Source organism: Triturus cristatus, chromosome 1_1, assembly GCF_964204655.1.
Source record: "Triturus cristatus chromosome 1_1, aTriCri1.1, whole genome shotgun sequence".
NCBI lineage: Eukaryota > Metazoa > Chordata > Amphibia > Caudata > Salamandridae > Triturus > Triturus cristatus.
In genome coordinates, this window is record NC_140579.1 from 923,823,702 (window position 1) to 923,841,612 (window position 17,911).

At 47.3% G+C, this 17,911-nt stretch overlaps 1 protein-coding gene across 3 annotated transcripts in view; it reads left to right on the forward strand.

Annotated features, from left to right (window-relative positions):
* The window catches only part of REC8 (REC8 meiotic recombination protein), a 1,025,899-nt gene extending 1,012,507 nt beyond the window's left edge, over window positions 1-13,392 (forward strand). For all 3 annotated transcript variants that reach the window (XM_085650794.1, XM_085650795.1, XM_085650797.1), the window contains one exon: window positions 11,789-13,392. In XM_085650794.1, the coding sequence (XP_085506920.1) occupies window positions 11,789-11,877 (89 nt within the window). In that variant the 3' untranslated portion in view covers window positions 11,878-13,392. The remainder of the gene's footprint in view (window positions 1-11,788) is intronic.
* Window positions 13,393-17,911: the final 4,519 nt, after the last annotated feature.

Sequence of the window (17,911 nt, forward strand, 5' to 3'; positions counted from 1 at the left end):
GCCACTGCTTTGGGAGAATACTGCTATATAATCTAGTTAAAGCATGTGTATCTACAGCATACATGCCTTGAACGGATTATGCTACTTACCCAGTAAGCATCTGTTCTTGGTAGAGCTGTAGATTCACATGCGCCCTCCCACTTCCCCAGACACCTTTAGTCATTATTTACATTACATACGCATGGACATCTCTTTACCACACTAACTCCATTCTCACGCTCTTATGGGAAAATAATCTAACAATGGAGTCAATGTCCATGCGCACTATCACCGAAAGGAGGAGTCACCATCCCTTATGACTGGAAAGACTTCTTCTAAGAAAAACAGCTTGCAAACATCTGGACTCAACACTAGATGGCAGGAGTATGCAAAGCATGTGAATCTACAGCTCCACATGCCAAGAACAGATGCTTGCTGGGTAAGTGGCATAATCCTTCTGGTTGATCTGACAGCAGATAGATACCACACTGACCCTCCCATATCCACATTCTGTGCACTAGGCTCTTTTCCACTTAAAAAGTTCCAGAGTCTAGAAATCTGGCCACTGGTCAAGATCAATCTGCTTTGGACTCTGCATCTGTGGATGCAGAGAACCTAGAACGCAACTGACGTTAGCGCAAATGGGTTTCACCTGCATGCAGCTCCGCATGCCTTTTCCAGAGGGAAACAACATTGGCAAGGAACCATACAATACCACCTACCAGCGTGCAGGGATACTGCTAAAGATTTTCCATATCTAGTGTGATGCCTGGGGAATATTCAAAAGCTAAGGAATCTGTGGTAAAATAAAGTATCCACCAGAAAGAGGATTAACGGAGGTAAGTAACTTGTCCGTTACTACTAGGTTGGGGAGGTCATCTGGGAGAGGTGGATCTCCCGACAGAGATACGCATCCACATCAGTCTGCTGCTCGAATTGTAGGCAATTTGCCCGGACCTAAAGTCATTCTTCTTTCCTTCCTGGTTAGTCCATCTAGATCTTGGTAGATAATATGACCGTGATGCGGTGTGTCAACAAGCAGGGGAGAGTGGGGTATCACCTGCACTGTCGGGACATGCTGAGGCTTCTGGCACGGGCACCCCACGTGGCATCTGGCTGAGATTAGCCATGTTGCAACACCGGCAGCACTTCATACCTTGACTAAGCATTACTGTTTGGATTCAGAGGTGAGACGAGGATGGCCACCTTGAACGTCCGGTGCTCCAGGATTTCCTTGACTGACCATTCCTTCAGATACATCTCTTGAGAGAGGTCTGCTGTGGAATCTATTCAATATGTGATGAATCTGCAGGTAGAAGTATCCATAAGAAGGAAAAGATAGAGTATCCACCAGAAAAATAATTACCGAAAGTAAGTAACTTATTCTTCTGCTCCCGAGTCCCCCAATGCTCTGTACTGGCCATTACTCCTTGGCTCGTTTCCCCACTTGCTAGTGCAGAGTTCTTTATCTTGGAATTTTCTCTCTTATCCACAGTTAGAAGAATATTTCCTTCCACATGCAGGCCCCAGAACTCAAGTTACTATATATTTTTCAATTTGTATAATAGTTATAATAACGTTTTCAATAGATGCTGACAGTACGCCAAATATGTTCTGGTTCATTTAACATGTTTTTGAAAGTGGAAACCAAAAGAGTCATGTAGTATCTTTCAAAGGATGTAAATGCAGTAAAAGCTAACAATGCTTCCTTTAGAATTGCAGAAGCACCGTCGAGTGAGCCAGGCATTTTTTTTTGCTCTAGCTAACTGAGAAGGTTCCATGAAACCGCAGAATTTGTCAAAGGCTACATTTGACTGAAAACTCAGTTCATGTTGCTATCTGTTTGATTAATATACGATGTTTGCCAAGGAAAGTGCCTTTTCTTCCCCATTTTGGTCAATATATCTCTCCTCAGCCTTTTTAATCATAGGCTGTACCTGCTCCGTTTGACAAGTTCCCTTTTTGTAGAGATGCTATACAGGTGGTTGAGAGAAAAGGGATAGTGTGTGCCATAGAGTGACATGGGATAATTGGACAGGGTAATCTCAGGAGGGCAAGAAAGGAAGAATCATCCCCCTCATCTGCCCTGGGTGTGACCTATGGCCGTATTTCAGAAAGTGCCACAACGGGCATGTGCTGCCACTTTATGCGCACCTGGGGCACTTTGGTATTACAGAAGGGGCCGCAGAGACTTGTGCGACCCCTTCAGTAATACAGATAGCGCTGGCACACATGTATCACCAGCGCTATCTCAAGAGGGTGCTCCCTCGTTTTTATTTTTATTGGGGCATAGCCATATGCAAATGAGGGAAACTCTTTACCTTCGCGCCCGCACTGTATTATGGAGGCGGGCGCAAGGGCAAACAAGCTGCCAGGAGGTGCACTGAAAGTGCAACACAAATAGGTGGTGCAATTTTGGTGCGCCCCCTGATGGCAGCCCTGTGGAGGGGGCATTCTCTTGCATGCGGGAGAAGTCACTCACGGCCACCGCCTGCAAGTTGTTCTCTAATCCCTGTTAAAAGTGTAGGCGGGTTGCCGCCTGCACAGTGAAACATGGAGTGGCTTTTGAAGCAGCCTTTCCGTATTTCCCTTGAATGTGTTGTCCCCAGGGCAGCATAAGTTTGTGGCTACCCTGAGTGCAGCTCATTTTTCATAATAGGGTGCACTTTCCCTGTTTGCGCGCAATGCACCTATTTAAAGATGCTCCATGGCGTAAACACGAAAAATGCACCTTATCTGTAATAGGGCCCCACGTCATCCCCCAATCTCCCTGGGACTACAGACATTTCATCACAACTCTGCTTCCCTTCCAAAAAGCATTTAACATCCAGGTCATCCGAGGCTACCCACTCAATGTTAATTTCCACTTGACTTTCAAGATATTTTTCATCAGTGAGGCCTTCATGGTCCAGCAGGGATTCACCATTGATACCTTCAGCAACAGATAATCATATCATTCAGTCAAGTACAGTGTCATGTAAGAGAATTAGGACTCTTCTGCCACTTTGGGTGACTGTGGAACCTTCTGGTGAGAAGCTTCTGCCCATTTACTCTGCAGGCGATGATTGCAGTCTCAGCAGCATCCTTAGAAGCCAGCCACTCCAGAAGCAGTTCATCCACCTGCTGAGGCGCTCATCATTCTTGCGCCACAAGAAAGGACAAGTTTGAATACAAATATAAGTGAGGCACATTTGGAAGACCCATGTGAGCAACAAAGAAAAGAACACCACACTCAGGATCTCTCAAGGAGACATAATTCAGGATATGGCAGACCAAAACATGTCAAGAGCTCTTTTTCAATACAAAAAAATCTAGAAAGGATGTCCTGGGTAGGAAGAATCAGCAGGAAAGCTGCTTTCTTCTCCTTGGTTACACCACAAACAATCGTTTTACCTATGACAGCAGCTTTTCAGACTGCAATATTTGATTTCTTTTTAGGAGGCTACCAACAGAGAGAAATAAAGCTGAATATTAAAACTATTATTCCCGTCTATAAGGTATCAGCTATTAGAAGATATGCTCCTTGGGGAGGAAACTGCCTGACATCGGCTTACAGATGGAGAGGAAGTTGTAGAAGTACAAGCCCTATTCACCTCTTCTTTTCCTTCAAGACACCCCTCCGCCAGATTTGGTATTGCTCTCAGCTGCCAGATGAGCTCCACTTTCTAAGCTCATCCTGAGGAAGGGAGGAGTGAAAGATTCTTCATGAGGAGGAAGATGTGCCTGAAATTAGCCATTTCCATGATATAGTTGGCACCACTAGTTTCTTGAGACACTACAATAATTCCCGATTGGATTTCAGAGATTTCCCAGGGAGAATTGAGATGATTTCTTTTAAATTTTAAAGTAAAGGCAAATCACCTCTGAACAGTCTATAGCATAGGGAAGTTCAATGATGAAGCAGAAACGGTTTCAGATCAAGCCTCCTCTATCAGGTTAGTCAGAGCCTTTTTTAAATGGCAATAAGGGCTCAGAGGTGGAAGGATCAGGTTGTAAAATCTCTGTCAGATTAGCTTCAGTTTCTGATGGCTACTTCCAACCACAGATTCCTCACTTTTAATATATTCCATAGGCGCCAGTTTTGGTCAGGAAAGTTTTCACAGCAGTGCTACTGCCCAAAGCCAGGTGGCGAGCAGAGCCACATATAACCACCATCCGTGCAGACTAACATAAGTTTTATTTTTTCAGTGCCTTTGAAGATAAATCTGGAGCTCTGCTGCCTCTTTTATTGGTTTTCAATGTTTTTTCAAATCTAACTCAAGTGTGCAAGGGAACAATGTCTCTGTCTAAAGCTGTATGGTGCAAATCATGCCATGACTGTTGAAAACTGTTGTCAATAACAGACCTGCACTAGATGTGCTTTTGGTGTTACGGCTCTGGGCCTGACTCGGGTGAGTTGAGCAATGAGTGTACCCGAAGGTGATCCAGGACCGTGAGGTGAAGCTGTACGTCACAGAACATAGGAAGAAGTCAACAGACTTAGAGTTAGTCCCGCTCCAAGACTGGGGTCAGAACTGCTCCACTCTCAAGGCAATCCTGCAGCAGATCTTGGCAGTCAAGGACATCCTAATCAGCAAATTTAGAGCTGTCGGAATCACTGTCATGGTGGTTCCTCTCAGTGTGGGAAAGGTTTGACAAACGATGGTCAGCCATGATGGCTAGCTGTCAAACTACTCAAATGTTTTTTTGTTTTTCAAAACAAACTCCGAAAATGGGTGTGAGTTTGTGAGAAAAAAAAAATTATGGCCCCACATATTTTCTCCCAGGGTGTGGGGGTCATTATTGATTTTTCCTGTCCTCCCCCAGGTTTATCCCAGTGCCGACAGACTGGAAAAAGAAACATTACACCACTCACCCTAAATAGGGTTGACTGTGTGATGTCCTTCCTCTGAAGGACCCTACTCCTTTGGGCTGTCCGTGGAAGTATTCTGTTGACGGAACCAACAGTGGCATCGTCAATGGAATACTTATGTTCCGCACCTCTCTAAATTAGGCGGGTGGACTGATACTGTGGTGAACAGGGTATTCCATTGTGTTTGTGATAGAGAACCCTGCCTGCCAAACTCTGAATCAGGCCATTAGTCTCTACCAAAGAAAACATAAAAGCTAATTAAAAATTGTTTCTGATCAATATTATCTATAACCTTACAAAGACATTTGTTAGAGATATATGGCCTTTGAGTAGACATGAGTGTCCAATATTACCTCTGACAAGTAGAGCGTCTTTCACTTCCAGCCTGAACACCAATGTACAGATTTCATGTCTGAGAGAGCAACTGAAAATAAGTAGCATCCTTTCAGCCCACCATTACTTTGTCCACACAATTATTGGACCAGATATCCTTCTCTGTAGTCAACAAATGCACAGTTGTTAGAGAATGTTGGGTTGACCATGTCAAAGCATGATCTGATGTCTTGAAAGATATCTTCCACAGCCTCACAATCCTTCAGGGATAGTTCCTAGTTCAGTGGAAGCCAGATGACGGAGATACTATGCAACACACAGGTTCCAGCATTATACATGTAAGCCTCAAGATGGAAAACAAGACGATAGGCACCCTCCAGATTTCCTTCTGTAGGTCATGGGAGACGTGCATCCATACTATGGCTAGGGAATGCACCGGTTGAACTTTTCTTTTTGTAATGAGAGGAAACTGCCTAGCTGTTTAGGTCGCACATCAGAGACAGACACTAGCAGAATTTGATGGAGAGCACTGAATTCCCATGTAGCCAGTGGGACGGGAAAAGGTACTGAGATCAGGTAGCATAGTTCAGGGTCAGACTCACTATCATTCAGGTAAGGATTGCAACACAGGAGAGAGACAAGGTGGAAGCATTGTGTTTAGTGGTGGTGATTCTGAAAGGATAAATGGAATGTTTTGCAAAATACTTTTGGTCCCTGTATTAGACGAGAACTGACCTTATCGGAAAAAAACAGTTAGTTATAGATTCCTTACCTTAGAATTACCCCCAGGCGTCAGACTGGATCCGGAAAGTTTTTCATCAGCAGTACCTCTACGCGTCGGAAGGTGGCGTCGGTCGGCTCCACGTCCCTCGTTGGCGTCATGGACGCCGCCCTCATGCGCTGACGTCAGTTCTTTCTTTTTCCGCGCCAGCCAGTGCAGATCCGGAGAGAGCGGTACCTCCAGTCATTTTATGACTGAACTTTTTGAGCGACTTTTGTTGACGTCTTTTTGAGTTCTATGACTCTTGGTGCACGTAGGGATGCCGGGCTTCAAGGCTTGCGGTTCCTGTACCCGACTGATGTCGGTGACTGATCTGCACCGCGTGTGCCTCTTTTGCCTGGAGCGTGACTTCGACCCCAAGTCGTGCTCCGACTGCCGGACCATGGCTCCGAAGTCTTTGCAGGAGCTGTCCCGAAACCTTCTTGAGCGCGGCAGTCTGCTCCGCGCCATTCAAGGTCCCGGTCGCGAGGGAGGTCAAGGGACCGGTCACGGAGCCATCACCACTCGTCATCCAAGTCTTCGCACTCGGGTTCAGGTAAGTCGAAGCACAAGAAGAAGTCGAAGAAGTATCGTCGCTGTTCGTCTTCTCCCCGTCGGTTGGTTGACGCGACGAGGGATGCGGGTGGTGCTCCTCCCACGGCTCAGCGTGAGGAGCCTGAAGGGCCGACTCCGAGTTTCCCTCCATTCCCGGGACCCAGAGCGACCCCTGCCCAGCTTTGTCAGTTTTACAAGGCGATGCATGCCATCTTTGGGCAGCTCGACTCCGCTCGCGCACCTGCGGGCCCCGCGGACTCGGTTGGGGGTCCTACGCCTTCTCCGCCGGCGGCTCCGGCCTCGACGACGCAGGCCCCCATGGATCCAGGCCTGAATCCGGATCGTCGCCGGTTGACCTCTTTACACCTCCACTGGCGCCGATTCCTGTGGCACCGCACTCAACGCCGGTCGTGCCCCTGGCCGGCGTCGACCCCGGCCTCCATCCTGATGTGGACCCGGACCGGCATCGCCGGATCCGACGCCGAGTGGGGTTTTTGTGCCCCTGTTCACTCCTGGGGTCCCGTTCAGGCCAGATTGGCACACAGAGGACGAGGAGGACTGGGAGGGGTCAGGTGACCCTCTGACTGACAGTTGGAGTATGACCAGGCCTGGAGAGAGGGCCTGGGGGATGCCAGTGGTCTTGATACTTTCCCTGACCATGGCATGTTGTCTCCTCCTACTGTGGCTACGGAGGAGGGAGCTTCCTATGCAGTGGTTTCGCGTACGGCGGCCGAGGCTCTCCACCTCGAGCTCCCTACAGTGGCGATCAGGACTAACCTCCTGACAAGTGCTTCAACCGCAAGTGAGCTCTTCGGAGCCCCTGCTGCCGTTTAATGAAGCCCTAACCGACGTCTTTTTGGGCACCAGGTCCAGGGCCAACACGGGGGCTCCCGTGAATAGGATGATTGCCGGACGCCTCCGCCCGGCCCCGGGCGACTCCACTTTCCTCTCTCAACACCCCACCCCTGAGAGCTTGGTGGTCCAAGCCTCTACTTCCAAGAGCGCATTTCCTACTGCTCCACCAGATAGGGAATCCAAGAAGCTGGATCATCTTGGGAAGAAGATTTTTTGGTGAACACCGCATGTCTATTGGGCCGTTATTCCCACTGTGTGGGACACAGTTGCGTAAGTGCTGCCTCAGTGTCCGGAGGAGGCCCGGACCGTTCTCCCAGGCTGTTGCCGCCGGGAGGGATGCAGCTAAGTTTACCATCCGCTGGGGGCTGGATACCGCCACTTCTCTAGGCAGAACGATTTCCACTTTGGTAGCCCTTCGAAGCTATGCCTGGATGAGATCGACTGGCTTTTCTGGGGATGTCCAGAACACCCTTATGGACATGCCCTTTGATGGTCGTCGCCTTTTTGGCGACAAAGCAGACAACGCTCTAGAGCGTTTCAAGGACTCGCGGGCTACGGCCAAGTCCTTGGGCCTCTCCAGTCGCCCCTTCGAGGCTACCCCTCCAGCCATGCCACCTCAGTGCCATTGCATGTCTGAGGATCATCTGGGCCTTCACCAACAGGAAGTCACGGCTCTCCTGGCCAAGGGAGCCATCAAGCGCGTTCCTGCCCCAGAAGTAGGTCGTGGTTGCTATTCCCAGTACTCTAGCTTAGATCTCAGGAACGTCAACAGCTTCCTCCGGAAGGAGAAGTTCAGGATGTTGACGCTAGCTTAGGTCTTGTCTGCCCTCTACCCTGGAGACTGGATGATAGCGTTGGACTTGTAGGATGCTTATTTTCACATCCCCGTCCTGCCGGCCCACCGGCGTTACCTGCGGTTCACAGTAGGCCACAAGCACTTTCAGTTTACTGTGCTCCCCTTTGGCCTTACCAGCACCCTCGGGTGTTCACGAAAGTGGTGGCGGCGGTCGCAGCTCATCTGCGCAGATCAGGGGTTCCAGTCTTCCCCTTTCTCAACGACTGGTTGTTGAAGGTGGGCTCGCCCCAGGCAGTCGTTTCCCACCTCCAGAATACGACTTCCTACATTTGCTGGGGTTCTCCATCAACGTGCCGAAGTCGCACCTGATTGCCTCTCAGAAGCTCCTCTTCATCGGAGCGGTTCTGTTCTGAACACGACGCAGTTTCGGGTTTATCCTCCCAAACAGCGAGTCCGTGATATTCGGGCTATGATTCTGACCTTTCTGCCACTATCCTGGGTTTCAGTCAGGATGAAGGGGCATATGCGGGCTCTGCAGTGGGACCTGAAGTTCCAGTGGTCGCAGCATCAAGGGAATCAATCCGATTGCGTCCCGATCTCCACGACAATTGCAGTGGTGGCTCACGAACCAGGTTTGGGTCAACGGCAGATCCTTCTCCCTTTCCCAACCAGATCACACAGTGGTGACAGACACTTCTGGGGGAGGCGGTGATCAGAGGCCTCTGGTCTCTGGCGGAGTCCGAACTCCACATCAACCTTCTGGAGCGTCGGGCGATCCATCTTGCACTAAAGGCATTCATTCCCTCTGTCCGGGGAAGAGTAGGGTGGACGAACTCAGCCGCAGGTGCATAATGGATCACGAATGGCGTCTTCACTCGGAGGTGGTACAAGGTCTCTTTCAGCAGTGGGGAGAGCCTTGGTTAGATCTATTCGCCACCGAAGAGAACGCGCAATGTCAGCAGTTCTGCGCGTTGGAATTTCAAAGGCGGCACTCCCTAGGCGACGCTTTTCGTCGCGAGTGGAGTTGCGGTCTTCTATACGCCTTTCCGCCTATACCACTTCTGCCCAGAGTGCTGAAGAAGATCAGGCGCGACCGGGCCCAAGTCATTCTTGTCGCTCCGCACTGGGCACGAAGAGTCTGGTATCCCAAGCTGCTCAACAATGCCATCGATCCTCCGATCCGACTGCCTCTTTGGGAGGATCTTCTGTCGCAGAAGCAGGGGACAGTCCTCCACTCTAACCTGTCCAGCCTCCCCCTCCTTGTGTGGAGTTTGAACGGCGGCAGTTGGTGTCATTTGACTTGCCTCCTGAAGTCTCTGATGTAATCTTGGCAGCCAGGCGTCCCTCCACTAAGATGGTATACGCCTGCCGATGGAACAAATTTGTGGCATGGTGCGCAGCAAAGGCTGTGGATCCCCTTTCTGCCCCTCTCTCGGAGGTTCTGTTGTTCCTCCTTTTTATGGTCCAGCAAGGTTCTGCTCTGGGCACTATCAAGGCTATCTTTTAGCCATTTCTGCCTTCCTAAGGCTTCCTGATCAGCCTTCTCTCTTCAAGTCCCTGGTGGTAAATCCTTTCTTAAAAGGCATCACTCATCTCTTTCCTCCTATTCTCTTCGTGATGCCTCAGTGGGACTTGAATCTGGTCTTGACCTACTTGATGTGCGCTCCCTTTGAACCGCTTCACAATTGTCCTCTACGGCTTTTAACTCTTAAGACTGCATTCCTGGTAGCCATCACATCTGCCAGAAGAGTGAGTGTGTTCCAGGCTCTTTCATCCAAGCTGTACATCCGGACAAGGTTGTCCTAAGAACTCGTCCATCCTTTCCTCCCAAAGTGGTCACCTCCTTTCACATCGGGCAAACCATCACTTTGCCCACCTTCTTTCCGCCTCCTCATCCTTCTAAAGAGGAAGAAAGGCTCCACCGTCTGGACCCAAAATATGCACTTTCCTTCTATCTGGATCGCACCAAACAGTTCTGGGTGGATGACCAGCTCTTTGTTGGCTACGTAGGCCCCAAGAAAGGTTGAGCCGTACACAAGAGGGTCATCTCTAGATGGGTCGTTTTGTGTATTAAAGCCTGTTATTCTCTAGCTAAAAAGGAGGCTCCATTGCGGAAAAGGCAGTGTATGTCCACAGAGGGTGCCCCAAGAAATGGACACAGATATGAGGGAGATGGAACAGTTATCGAGGGGATATATGCGAACCCCCTAGGGAGAACTCAGATTCAGAACTCAGTGACTAAGCAGGTTGAGGGAATATATGGGGAAAGGGTGGGCAATGATGAAGTCCTGGATAGAGCACTGACTCGGAGAACCGAGATAAAGTATTCGCATATTATTGTAATGCTATATTTGATATGGAATGAAACTGCAGGTACTTGTGGAATGATCCTCATTGTATGCAATGCCAAAGATTGTTATATATGGTATGAAAAAACCAATAAAAAGTGTCTTAAAAAAAAAAAAAAAAAGGAGGCTCCAGTGGGGCTACGTGCCAATTCCACCTGGGCAACGGCAGCCACTACTGCTTTGGGACGAGGAGTCCCTCTGAATAACATCTGTCATGCAGCTACGTTGGTATCGCTGCACACGTTTACAAAACACTACTGCCTGGACAGCCAAGTGCGGAGAGACGGCTTCTTTGGCCGTTCTGTTCTCCAGGACTTTCTTGTGTGATCTTGGTTAGCAGACCCACCTCCGGGGTTGGTATTGCTGGGGTATCTATTCTAAGGTAAGGAATCTATAACTAACTGTTTCTTTCTGATGAACAAGTTACTTACCTTCGGTAACAATATATCTGTAAGAAACATAGGTTAGTTATAGATTCCTTACAGCCCTACCCATCCTCCCCGTTCTATGAACTGATTTCTAGAGTTAAGCATAGCCCTTCAGGGCCCTAGTTTTGTGCACCAGTGGTCAGTGTCTTGCATGGCTCTGCGTGTCTGGCGCGGAAAGTTGTGTACAGAACTGACGTCATTGCGCGAGGATGGCATCTAAGTAGCGACATCATCCCGGTGACCACGACGCCAACGACGGACGCAGGGCTAACCGACGCCACCTTCCGACGTGCAGAGGTACTGCTGACGAAAAACTTTCTGGATCCAGTCTGACACCTGGGGTTAATTCTAAGGTATGGAATCTATAACTAACCTATGTTTCTTACAGATATATCATTACCGAAGGTAAGTAACTTGTTCAGTTAGCTGGAGTGCTGCAAGGAAAATACTTTCAATTTAAAACTGTTTATCACCCTGAATGCTTCATTGCTTCTTTACATTAATACAGCTCCCAAAGCGTGTACTACTCCCCTAAACAACAAGGTGAGTGTACTGCTATAGCCAGAAATTATTTGGTGCTATCCTTTCCTGTTTACACGCCGTCCTTGTTTCCTGTTTCACTTGTCCTCAACTTTGCTTCATTTTTTCACCTGTACACTGGGTGTAGGCTTCAACAGAACCCTCTACATTTCTTGTCCAAAGACATTGACACTTTTGATAACATGCACGTGCACGGTGACACCCAGTGCTTCACTATGCTCCTGAATCTACTCCTCTTTGACATCATTGGTTGATTTTTGCCATATGCTGTGTTTGTACAGGTGTGCCTAACTAGTCTCTCCCTGGCTCTTCCTTCTACCCCTCCCATCTCCACCTTTCTAGTTCTCTCTTCCATGCAGATCCTTGTGTTGGAGCAAGAGGAGCCTTTCAAACGAATTCTGATCAAACCAGGACACAGATTTTATCAATAGTGACGCCAGTTTGCGCAGGAGTCTCTGACTACTACCAGTGGAAGAGTCTATAACAGATTCCAGCGCAGGAAGTATTATTATTACTAGGGAAGTGGCCACTTACTGATACCAGCGCAGATCAAGAAAGTCTACAGCCTAAACTTAAGGGATAAACCTGGCCAGCTGGAGCTGGCCAATGGATTGTGTTACAGGATGTCACATTCACGCCCTGGGCACCCCAGGAGCAAAATGGAACTGCTGTGTTTCTAAGGTTGGATCCGGAGGGCTGCAATGCCAGAGCAGAAGCAGCCTAGAGTTCTTTAGTGAGAGTACCTTAGCCTGCTGCTGCTTGAAGTGGATTAGCCCTGTTGTGTGTTCCAGAGGATGAGAAAGCTCGATACTTCAATGGTAATTACCTACTGTTCACTCTAGGGATACAACACAGTTCAAGTTTCTGATTATGTTCATGGTTTATTGTTAACAAATGTTTGCAATTATGTAATTAACTTCTGAATGGTCAGCAAGCCCTCATTTGTTTCTTCTGGTTCAACTGTTCTCTCACTCTCTTAATCATTTCCCCTCTTGTTGCTCTATGTGTAACTTTGTTGTTGTCTGTATTTATAGAAAACTACTTTCCCCTTTCTAGACGGAGGTGGGAAGTGGAGGACAGAAGCTGCTCGGTTTGACTGGGGTAGCTTAGCATATTTGTGGACTGGGATGCCCAACACAATCTCCTCTCTACCTGCAGCATGGGACACACACATGTTGCCCTCTATGTCCCTAAAGGCCCAGCTGTTGGTGCACCCATAGATGAACTTTTCCCTGCCACTGGGCATTCAGATTTCTGTTGAAAGTTTTAGAAGAAAGTTCATCAGTGGAATTCTTCATTACCAGCCAGCTCTAAATCAGGCCCCTTGTTCTAATTTGCAGGAGGTTCCTGTTAATTTACAGTAAAGGTTTTAAAGTTCTTTGATGTATTCATCAGAATTGCAGTGGGAAAGTATATACATCACCAAAAGCACTGCAGGTCTTTCCTTCCTGTACCCTAGATATGAATTAGTTCTGACCTTTAATGTTGGGGTGCTAAAAGCTCTTAGCTAATGTGTGTGTTGGTGTGCCACTGAAGAAGGTGAGCTTTTCTTGTACAGGCATGTGGATCTGAAGGTTCAGATGTTAGTAGATGGGGCTCCAACGGCACCAGAATTGGTGTTTTAAAACAAAAGAAGGATTTGATAGGCAGTGCCCATCTCTCATGATGCGCCTGCGTAGCTAATTGGGAGTAAGAAGTGAGCTTGTTCTAAACCCTGACAAGTTCTCAATGTTAGTGTTTTGTACTCGACTCCCAGGAGCTCCTGTGCTGTTGTGTAAATAGGTGGGAGACCAGATCTATACCCAAGCCTGGTCTTAAATGTTGGGATGGCAAAGCCTGATCTCTTGGCGCTGTGATCAGTATCTCATTGTGGTCAATTTCTCTTTATAGTCACTGTTTTAATTACATTAACTTTGTCAGATTTTGCAATAAATTTGTTTTTATCAGAGGTGTGCCCATATTTTATTTATGTTTGTGCATATGAGGGTGTGTGTTTCGGAGTGTATGTATGAGGTGTTTGATCAAGGGTTACGGGCAAGTGTATATGGGCAAAAAAGCAGAATGTATATTTCTAGGTTTATATGGATTGCAGTTACTTTTATGTGATGTAAAGCACTGGGACAGCAGCAGGCGCTCCCTGTTCAATCCCCTCGCTGCTCTCTTGCTATGAGAGCAGCATGGGGATTGGCCTGAGCGGGCTGGTTTGACGCTCTTCTCAGGCACATGGAGTCTGTGCTGTTTCCCCAACCCGGCTGTTCAATACAGCTGGGTCAGAGAAGACTAAGTGTGCATGTGTTTGGCCGGCCAAACACACATGCGCACTTAAAAGTGCACTAACCGGTCCTCCTCCCCCCTTCCATGGCCCCAACCCCACCCCTCCCTACACACGCTGGCTCAGCCAAAAGTTGGGGAAAAAAACGATGATAGAATATCATTTTATTTTTCAGCTGCTGTCTCTGCGCCAGTGGGGCGATGCTCCTCTGCCATTGCGGAGGAGCCACACCTACCTTCACCTCTGGGAGACTGGGTGTCATACAGACCTTCCCTGGATCACAGCAGCTCTTGGAGTACTTTGTGGAACATTCACTTGGTCAAGAATATCTAGGAACTACAACAAAGTGTAATGATTTTGATCCCATCTTTATGCTCATTTTATAGGCATGGAATGTGGATCCTCTGCGTAAGGTCCTGGAACTGGTTTGAGGTGGTTCCTTTTCAAATGTCTTTTGCTGGCTGTAGTATAGACACAGCCTTTCTGAAAGCTGACGTCTTTTACAGCAGATAGTTGTGATACTGGCTTCAAGCAGGAGTACATAAAACATGGGCACCATGAGGTGTGAAGTCTCTGCACTGAACTCTCACCAGCCTTCCTGGATTAGCAATAAAGACAGACAAATGGGAGGGCTGTGCCCAGAAACTTCCTTACCTTTAACAGTAGAATCTGCTGACTCACTCCCTCTCCCCTATTGTCCACCAAATGGCAGTGCTTGGGAACGACTAATCAGCTATCCTCTGCTAAAAGGTACACCTAGAATTTCTAAGGATATCCCGGTCTCCTTCCTCCCTTACTATATTGTTTGGGTTTCCACTCTCCAGCTTCGGGAGTTCAAGCAGTACACTTCACTGTCTGCATCTTGTGCCATACCAAACAATTAAGAAACAACAAGGGGTTTAGGCCCCAATCAGCAAGGCTGAGCCCTATTAGAACAAGAAACAACAAAATGCCAATGCTGATATGCAATTCACACTTTTTTGTACCAGCGCATTGACTAGAAACAATGTCACCACACAACCTCTTTTTCCGTAAGAGTTAATCAGAATTTATTCAGGAATTCACATATGTAAATCACAAAAGATTTTTTTTTACATTTTAAAAAATCTTCTTAACACCAAACTACCTTCTCCCAAACCCTACAAGATTCAATACATCCTAAAAATCCCAAAAAGTTCTCTTTCACACCACACCAACTTCAAACTCTCAATCATTCTTCTCAGGCGCTCCTACTTCCACTCAACTAACACTCCAGCAGTCCAACACAAAACCCAATTCTCAATCATTCACATTTGAACCACGACAAAAAACAAATACAATGAACAAATGGGCCAAACAAGAATAAGTTCCCAAAATGCAAGATTTCAAATTTCTAAAACAGTAATTTTTGCACTTCATTGGCTACCACAAGGTCGATGCGTTTCGAACCCCCCAGATTCCGGGGTTCTCCTCAGGACCAGAAAGCTGGAAAACAGAAAAACTAAATCTTAATTTTATGCCATACTAGCATGCGAGCCCCCTTACTCTAGATGACCTCCTCACAAGGAGTGAGCTTACCTTAGTTCCTATGGCGAGATCAGCCGATCTCTGCTGGACGTGGTCCCAAGCCAATGGTTATGTCTCAGTCAAAGAGTCTGAACGAAATGAGTGAAAGTCGCTTACATGTTTTGCGGCAGTCGGTCCACGACCGAGAACCGTTGTCTCTTGAGTGTGTGAAGGAGTATCATGTGAGAGTCCTAAAGCACAACGAGAGAACAGGAAAAGAATCCCTTATTAGTTTGGAAGAAGAGCTGTAACTGCCAAGTTAACAAGGTCCGAAGGAGGATTTGACCTACCTATTTGATGTTTAACAGTTCGTGCAAGTCCAACAAAGTTTTATTCGTGTGCGCCTCGGTTGACTTGTTCTGCAAGGCAAAAGGCAACATTTTAGTCTAATAGAGATTCACTGTCTACAGTCTGCTGTGTTATTAATTAGACAAACAGCGTGGTTCCTTGTTGAAGTCCGGGCACGGTGTATCGCCGATTTCCATTTAAACGAACTGCACAGTCCTGTTACTATGCTACCGAATGAAGCGCGTCCAGATTGTGTTTTTAATGTTTGAATATACAGCATGGATCCATGTTAAAGTACGAGCACGGTATATCGGTAATTGACATTTATACAAACTGCACAATCCTGTTGCTGCAATACCAGTCAGAACGCGTCCCTTTTTACCACCTATTCGAAGTGCTGCAGTCATCCTTAGGGGCTCTTACCTTCAACAAGAGGCCAATTCTCGCGGAGTGTGTCTTCCACGGCCGCTGGGTAGTTTGGCAGTACCGCTGCCACCGGGTAGTTTGGCAGTACCGCTGAAAAACGCGGAAGGATTGTAAATGGCAGCGCGGCTTGTATTCGTCATTTGTCCCGCTGAACGATGGGAATTGTAGTCCAAGCGGTCTCGTTTCTAAAAGGTTCATCGGGCTGCGTCACTATTCCACTCTTACATTAGAGTACTGGAACCCTCTTTTTAGGGGCCTTCCCTCATCAGGAGGGTCTTATCTTTACAGCATGTGACCCCTCAGCCCGTCTGCTAGTTTGGTAGTGGCCACCAGGGACCAGGGACAGTGGGAGTTAGTTCAATGGTGGTTCGGTCTCTGGCCAAACATTGCCCTGCTGGACACTGGGAGTTGTAGTAATCACTTTGATGACCTTGAATCAGGCCAGTGGGTATAGGTCTTAGAGATTGGCTCACTCTTCAGGAAAAACTCTACCCAATGCACCTGCCTATTCCTATGCCCGGTTCGTTCAACTGGTTGATGAGTCCAAATGAGTCAGCGTCCCAAATTGACAGTCTCATGTCTTCTGGTGGTCTTACAGGAGCTTCCTTCTTGAGTTAGAAGCCTTTTGGTGGCAGGGGCTTGTCTTACTTTCTCAAAATGTCAACTGATGGAATGGTTGATCATATGATGTCACTGAATGCCTCATAATTTGTAAATCTCTGAGAGTTCATTCAAACCATTCACGGCTGAATTAAATTTCACAATCAACATTGGCTCACGTTGTGTTAGTTTTAATTCCAAATCTCCTCCTCTGAAATCCTGTTCCACTTTAGAGATCGCTATCCATTTCAGTTCCTTTTCAGTGTGTGCGTTCAGCCTCCAATAATTCACTAGTGGTGCTGTTTGGACGTTTTTACGAATCCATGATTTGTGTTGCGAGTTTCTATACCGGACTTCCTGATTTGTTTTTCCTATGTATAGCTTCATGCAGGGGCAAGGAACTCCAAAAATAGAATTTTGGGACTTACAGTTCAAGAAAGTGTCATGTTTCCAATTAATTGAGTTGTGGGAAAACAATGTCCCCTCTAGAGTAGAATCACAACACACACATGTCCCACATTTGTGATGTCCAGATACTAGTGGCAGGCCTATAAAGTCCTGTAGTGTACTCGTCCTTGGCTTTGGTAATGCCGCTCTAACAACTTGATTCGCAATGTTCCTATCTTTTTAAATGGAAATAATGGAGCTGAAGCCAAAGACTGGTCCAAATTATTTATCAAGTGCCTATTCTGATGGATATCCTTTTTAAGCCTGTTGGAGTTAGGGCAGAATGTTGAAACACAGACTATTCTTTCTGCTGGCATTTTTGCTCTTCTCTCTAGCAGTGCTTCAGGTGGGGTCCACCATGCTCTTTTCATTTCGTGGTTGTGTGGTGACATTGTTTCTAGTCAATGCGCCGGTACAAAAAAGTGTGAATTGCATATCAGCATTGGCATTTTGTTGTTTCTTATGCTAAACAATTGGCTATAAAAACTGGACCCCACAATCATCCGATCAGCACTCACAGAATATCGCTATGACATATGTGCACACATCCATCAGGCATACACCCTCTCTGAATGTTAGCACCAGGGTCTGGTGTTATATGTAAGCGGAACCTTACACAAGTGGGGCAGGTGGGCTACACTTCACTCATACAGGGAAAAGGTATATTCTAGTAGATACCTTTACCTGCAGATTCATCACCTATTGAATTATCTTAGGCGTCAGACTGGAACTGGAAAACCTCAAAGCTATTTTGTGCCAGTTAAGGGCCCCGGCTCCATACCGGTGCCGCAAGTGATCCCTGGTGTCATCACTAAAGTCATATATGGCCCACCCCAGTGCAGCGATGCCAATTCAGATGTGCATCACCAGCCCTCTTTCTGCCTGGG